Raw genomic sequence first — 6557 nt, 5'->3', positions numbered from 1 at the left:
GCGAGAGGCATGACACGAATCTTGCAAGATAACATAGCAATACCGTTATCTGCCAACTCATCCTCGTATAGCATTACTTCGTCGAAAAAGAGGATAGGATCTGGTCGCTTTAGGAGCTCAATAGGAATAGGGGATGAGGACGATTCGAATGGCTTCGAACCCGGAGAGAGAGTGCCTTTGTAATCCGTGCTGTAGGACCAATCGAACGGTTTGACTACTTCTTTAATTCCTTCATGCGTGTTTTCTCTAGGCAAAAAATAAACAACTTAGTTCCTGTGTCCAAATCGTACCATTTTCGACCGAAGACATTATGACAGTATTCACCTGCTCTGCTGCCACTCTTTCGAATAAGCCACCTTTAGCATTGTCTCCCCAGTTTTGTCCACGCGGTCCAAGGCATCAAAAGCGTTGAAACCCAGTTTCCACCCCGAGGGTTGGTGCTCGATTGTGGCGTGGTTGTCGCCAAAGATCATCTCTGGAGGCGCAATGCCCAATTTTGTAGTCATCTCATCGATTGGACCAGCTTTGAGTATTGGGAGTTTTTGAGTTGTTATTTTGAATCCATATCTTGTAATTGAATTGTCTTTGGAAATATTGGCAGAGGGATACTGGGTATCTGGAGATACGCCATTGGAGGCCATTTTATGGAGTATGGGTGATAAATATTTGTCAAAAATACCTAGACTAGCCGTTGCGACGAACTACCTAGGTAGTCAGTTAGTTGTGCATTATCGACCAATTCGAAGCACACATATGGAGCTCAAAAGATCCCACAGCTGGGAGTTGGCTTTGCTCAGGTGAGGTTCTTGCTTGTTAACTGAATTTGGAGCATTGCCCCGCGAAATGCCAAGAATAACGCCAAGAACGGGGAAACGGAGTGATGTTGATCCGATGGTTGCTGTGGTGACGGTTTGACACACCGACGGGAGTAAATAAAGGCGGAGCCGACTTGCGGCTTTACAAAGATCAATTCCTCCATCCATCGCAGAAAAGATAACTGTAAAACAGAAAGATATTCAGAGAAGCTCTTCATTTATCTTTTTTTCTCCCTGGGCGTCTACCATTTTTATTTTTTTACCTTCTGCCATAATGTCGAAAACACTCGAGGCTCGGTTTGAGCATCTCTCCGTCAATGACGAAAATGAACCTCCCAACACCACCACACACTATCATAAATCAAAAGTATTATACCTCATCACATACACACATTCATATATACATTACATACAACAATTGCTATGAGGATGTGTTGGCTAATACTATAAGTAGGGCCAACACACTACCACGGCTTCGATAAGCTCATCAACCTCATCAACACAGCTGACCAGCAACCCGAACCGCTCAAATCTACTAAAATACGCTCTACAAAACAGCAACGGCTCGTCTCCCCGTAAGCCTCAAGGGAGTGTCAGCTTGGTTTCCTCTTCCCGTAACTCCACTGAGGAAAACCCGGCGGGCAGCCGTACTTACATTCCCTTCTACGATCAGCCTACCGCCCCAAAGAAATTCCATCTGGGAATGTTCGAAATTGGGAAGCCCCTTGGTAAGGGAAAGTTTGGGAGAGTATATCTTGCAAGAGAACGATCGACTGGCTTCGTTTGTGCTCTGAAGGTCTTGCACAAAAGCGAGTTGGTCCAGGGCAAAGTTGAGAAGCAACTACGGCGAGAGATCGAGATTCAGAGCAACTTGAGACATCCCAATATATTGCGCTTATATGGCCATTTCCATGACAGCAAACGGGTGTTTCTAATTCTCGAGTTTGCGGGGAATGGAGAGCTGTACAAACACCTACGAAAGGAGAACCGATTCCCTGAGTGGAAGGCTGCCCAATATATCGCCCAAATGGCTGCTGCATTAAAATATCTGCACAAAAAACATATCATGCACCGCGATATCAAGCCGGAGAATATACTTGTGGGCATCCACGGCGAAATCAAGATAAGCGACTTTGGCTGGAGCGTACATGCCCCAAATAACAGGAGAAATACCATGTGCGGCACTTTGGACTACCTACCTCCAGAAATGCTCAAACCTGGATTGCAGGACAATTACTATAACGAGAAAATCGACCTGTGGAGCTTGGGTGTGCTCACGTACGAGTTCCTGGTTGGCGAGGCACCGTTTGAAGACACGCCGGTCATGACACGGCGGAGGATAGCGAGGGGTGAGATGAAGGTGCCGTCATTTGTGAGCGCGGAGGCTAGGGATCTTATCAAGAAGGTTAGTCTAGCACCATTCTGTTAACAGAAGATTGTTAATCGCTAACCTCAAGTAGTTATTGGTCCTCGATCCAGAACAGCGAATTCCTCTGGATGAGGTCCAACAGCACCCCTGGATCATTAAACACTGTGTCAAAGGCGAGAGGGCAGCCAAGCGAAGTTCAGGAAATAGCCGTAGTAAAGAGTAAATTCAAATTCACCACCTTCAGCCTTTTTCTCCCGAGCGTTTCTGGTATTGAGTTTGCAAGGTGTCTGTGTGTTTATCAAGCGGGTGTATGGAGTATGATTGATGTCCGTTTCTAAGCTTCGGGGTTGATGATCGGAGACATGGCGTTAATTTCATATGGATAATAGTCATTTGTGTTGTTTCAGCAGCTGTTTTGAAGTTTTTGGTCTTTCTGCCGGGGAAATGAGTAGTCTATTAGGGAACCCAAAAAATCAATCAATCCAAAAATCAAAACACCGCCTTTCTCTGCAAGATACGCTAGTTCGAGCCTTCCCACTGGAATTCATATAATACTGTATAAGAACAAAAATAGGGGAAAAGTAACTCCAAAACACCCAAATCTCTCTTCCTTATCGATAAATTTCATCGAAGGGGCGGGTATCTCGAAAACAGCTGTCCCAAACTTCATCCACGACCTGTTTTGCGTGCTCTGCATCTTTGCAGGCCGGTCGTGCCATGACTGACAAGGCCGCGCGCCGCCGCACGCATTCTTGATGTTGCTGCGTTAACTTCCACTGGCCTCGTCGGAAGAACTCTCGCGCCCATCTACATTCTCCGCTTAACGAACTCGCACGGATCTAATAACATGCAAACCAATGAACGGTTAGGATATATGCAGTTATATTGAAATAAGAAACTTGAGAGGAAAGATAGACAAACCTCAGTGCAAGCAGCGTGTCTCAGATTATCCGTCCAATCCAACTTGAACCGTAAATGATCGTACGCATGCATCATCTCATGTGCCATTGTATCCTCTAGATGTCCCTGGTCCTTCATTGCATTTGCGCATATCCGTATGCCGTACTGCGGGTCGAAGCCGCCGGCTTGTCGCTGCGTGCAACGACGGCAATGGATATTGTGACTGGATATATCGCCTCCCAGTTGCCTGATGTTATCTTGGAGAAATCTGATTATGGGACCTGGATCCAGAAGAGTTATAAGTGTAAGCAGAAAACGTAACGGAAACCCTCCAAACATGTCCACCAGAATTTCCGCATTGGGACAGCACAAACGTACTGTACTTTATAAGATAATCACGCTGATCCTCACAACGTTTACAATCATTTTCTTCATTTCGAATAATCCCGCGCCAGTAGAAATTGTTCCTTTCCCTCCTCCGTCATGTTGCCGGTCAGAATGGAGAACATGTTCTTCATCTGTGTCCAAGTGTCATCGCCTGGTGTGAAGCCGGTGTCCTTAGAGGGCACCGGGGTGTCAGGACCGGCACCTAGCGAGTTCGTACCCGCCATTCGTTACACGGTGGAAATTAGTTTTGTTATGCACCTAGTAATGTCAATAAACAATTCCTGATCGGAATTTCAAATGTGATCGATGTTAGGGCGTGAAGAAGATCTGCCCAAGAGCGGTGAAGAGAGGCAGAAGAACATGTGCCAATACTAAATTATACCTAGCCGAGACGATCATTTTTACCGACGCCCCTATGACGGGACCCAGGGACACACAGCAGGTGTTTTATATACCTTCAAGATCCTGGATTCGTTTTCATATCCCCCCTCCCTTCCTGGAAGGGGCCCTCATGGATATGAGCGCCCGACTTCCAGGCAAGGAGAATTCCCTAGTAACGACGATAGAGACAATATGAAAGGTCAAAAGGCGTACACGATTGTTATTAAACTCGGTGGGTGTTCTTTAAGAAAAAAGAGCCTTGAAACCATTCTTTTTATCGCTCTTCTCGATAAGAAACTGATTGTCTGGATTAAACTAAAAGGGACGAGTTCAATCGTTGACGAAGTTACGCATGAACCCATCTTGTCCATTCTAACTCTCATTGTCGAGACCACAGCTAAACTTCTAAGAGATGGACATCGAGTCATCATCGTCTCTTCGGGTGCTATCGGAGTTGGCTTGCGAAGGATGGATGTTGACACTCGACCAGCACATCTTCCTCGAATACAGGTTCGCATTGTAGCAGTATATGCCAATACTTGAGCGAACTCACTAATCGTGGATATGGCTAACCTCGACTCCAGGCTCTGGCGGCTGTTGGGCAATGCAGACTGATGAGTCTCTGGGATAGTCTGTTCGCGCATTTGCGACAACCCGTGGCTCAGATTTTATTAACAAGGAATGACATTGCGGATGTGAGAGTGTTCCCATATCCATGCACTCTAGATGGTCCAAGAAACGGGACGATTATGGAGACTAATCCGGACAATTTGCAATCAGACAACGCAATATCATAACGCACAAAATACGCTTACGGAGCTTCTGAACATGGGAGTGGTTCCGATCGTGAATGAGAATGATACTTTGGCTGTTTCGGTAGGTGCTGCGATGATGAGCTGGCGATGGATAGAGGTTTAGTTGCTGCGACGAATACTTATTTATGATGTATCTCGGATAGGAAATCAAATTCGGGGACAACGATACCTTATCTGCCATCACCGCTGGTATGGTTGGAGCAGACTACCTGTTCCTAATGACAGATGTCGATGGCTTATACACATCTAATCCCCGCACCAACCCAAACGCACAGGTTATCGAAGTGGTATCTGACATCTCCACTCTCACAGCCGACGTATCTTCCGCAGGCTCCTCATTGGGAACCGGCGGGATGAGTACGAAAATAGTTGCAGCACGCCTAGCGACAAGTGCTGGTGTTACAACTATAATAACTCGTAGTTCACTCCCAGGCAATATCCTCGAGATCATCAGATATCTACAAGATAAATCACAGAACTCGTCATCAGAAACACCCGCTCTGGATGAGAAGTCCGCCTCTCCTCCGAGATCAACACCCCCATCCCCATCCTCAGCAAAATCATCACTGCCAGCACACACCTGCTTCCTACCCTCAACCACCCCAATTCACTCCCGCTCATTCTGGATCTTGCACGGCCTCGCCCCTCACGGCACAGTCTACATCGACGCAGGTGCCTACTCCGCCACCCTAAACAAGGCTAGCCTACTCCCCGCAGGCGTTGTGGGCGTTGAGGGCCACTTCGGCCAGCAAGAAGCCGTGAGACTTGTTGTCGTCGAGCGCCGCTCAGCCTCTGCCGCCGCCCTCAACGGCGATTTCCCTCTCCGGGGTGCGTCGCCCCGGGAAGTCGGGCGAGCGCTGGTAAATTACGGTAGCAATGAAATTGCGCGCATTAAGGGCCTGCGGAGCACGCAGATCCTATCTGTGCTGGGATATGCGGATAGCGAATATGTGGCGCTGAGGGAGAATATTGCATTCTTTGGAGCGACGGAAAGAACGAGTCGTTCTGCAACGCCAGTGTTGGATGATGAGTTTCGGGTTCGTAGTGGGATACCGTTGCGGGAGGCTTGATTTGAGATATCTTCCTTGGGCCTCGAGTTGGATCTGTTGAGTGATTTCGATACTTTTCTCCCCCCTGGTGCTTTCAGGATGCATTGTCACAAGAAAATGGGAGCTGAGCTCGGAAGGTAAAGGTCCAAGCACATATTTTGATGGTATAATTGACTATCTTCATCTCTGTCTCCTTAACATATTAGATTCCCATTGTTCATCATCAGATACGTTTTTGGGTACATGCTCATGTTACTGATAACGCAACTGGACTCACAACTAGCGAATAGTATAAAAATGGCGGCGTTCTTCATGGTTTACTGTCGATGTTATATATATCCCCTTATCTATCTCACTATATAAAATCACAAAGAAATAGTTTGTTTGAATCGGTATAATCAAGCTGGGTTAATATATATTGCTCGCAGGTGTCCAATAAACTACAATCACCCGATTGCAAAGACACGGTTCTTTTGAGAAGGAAGGGATAGGAAGAGTTGTTAACAATACAGAAATGAACAATATATAAAACGTTGACGGTTGTCGCTCGCTACTTGATATACAAAGTGAATACAGCCATAATCCCGAACTCCGTAACCAGCCAATGATGCCTACCTAGCTGAACAGAGAACGCATAACGTATAAAACATACCACATAAAACATAACTGAACTTGGCGCTTCCAGATCAAAAAAACACAAATGGGAAAATTGAAATATGAAAAGGAAAAACAAGAAGAAAGGCAGAAAAGCAGAAAGAATGGATCATAGTTCCGACGCTAATCCTTCCACCTGTTCAAATATCTCTGGATTTCGTCGTCAACAGGAGCGGGCGCAGCGTGG

At 46.4% G+C, this 6557-nt stretch overlaps 4 protein-coding genes across 4 annotated transcripts; 2 read left to right on the top strand and 2 right to left on the bottom strand.

Moving 5' to 3' along the window:
* Positions 1–320: 320 nt before the first annotated feature.
* On the bottom strand, positions 321–641 carry HCAG_07438 (predicted protein; the record flags this gene model as incomplete). Its single annotated transcript, XM_001537966.1, has 1 exon — positions 321–641. The coding sequence occupies one exon, from the start codon at positions 639–641 to the stop codon at positions 321–323; it is 321 nt and encodes a 106-aa protein (XP_001538016.1).
* Positions 642–1089: 448 nt separating this feature from the next.
* Positions 1090–2407, top strand: HCAG_07437 (serine/threonine-protein kinase Eg2; the record flags this gene model as incomplete). Its single annotated transcript, XM_001537965.1, has 3 exons — positions 1090–1182; positions 1270–2220; positions 2276–2407. 3 exons carry the CDS (start codon positions 1090–1092, stop codon positions 2405–2407), a joined length of 1176 nt encoding a protein of 391 aa, XP_001538015.1.
* A 388-nt stretch (positions 2408–2795) lies between these two features.
* Positions 2796–3192, bottom strand: HCAG_07436 (conserved hypothetical protein; the record flags this gene model as incomplete). The annotated part of the gene is made up of 2 exons (XM_001537964.1): positions 2796–3023; positions 3106–3192. 2 exons carry the CDS (start codon positions 3190–3192, stop codon positions 2796–2798), a joined length of 315 nt encoding a protein of 104 aa, XP_001538014.1.
* A 399-nt stretch (positions 3193–3591) lies between these two features.
* Positions 3592–5737, top strand: HCAG_07435 (glutamate 5-kinase; the record flags this gene model as incomplete). Its single annotated transcript, XM_001537963.1, has 6 exons — positions 3592–3680; positions 3858–4084; positions 4263–4362; positions 4463–4547; positions 4633–4728; positions 4811–5737. The coding sequence occupies 6 exons, from the start codon at positions 3592–3594 to the stop codon at positions 5735–5737; spliced, it is 1524 nt and encodes a 507-aa protein (XP_001538013.1).
* Positions 5738–6557: the final 820 nt, after the last annotated feature.

The sequence above is a fragment of the Histoplasma capsulatum genome, genomic scaffold (assembly GCF_000149585.1).
Source record: "Histoplasma capsulatum NAm1 scaffold_8 genomic scaffold, whole genome shotgun sequence".
Taxonomy (NCBI): Eukaryota; Fungi; Ascomycota; class Eurotiomycetes; order Onygenales; family Ajellomycetaceae; genus Histoplasma; species Histoplasma mississippiense.
Note: the sequence above shows the minus strand (reverse complement) of the source record. Positions and strands in the feature narration are given on the sequence as shown.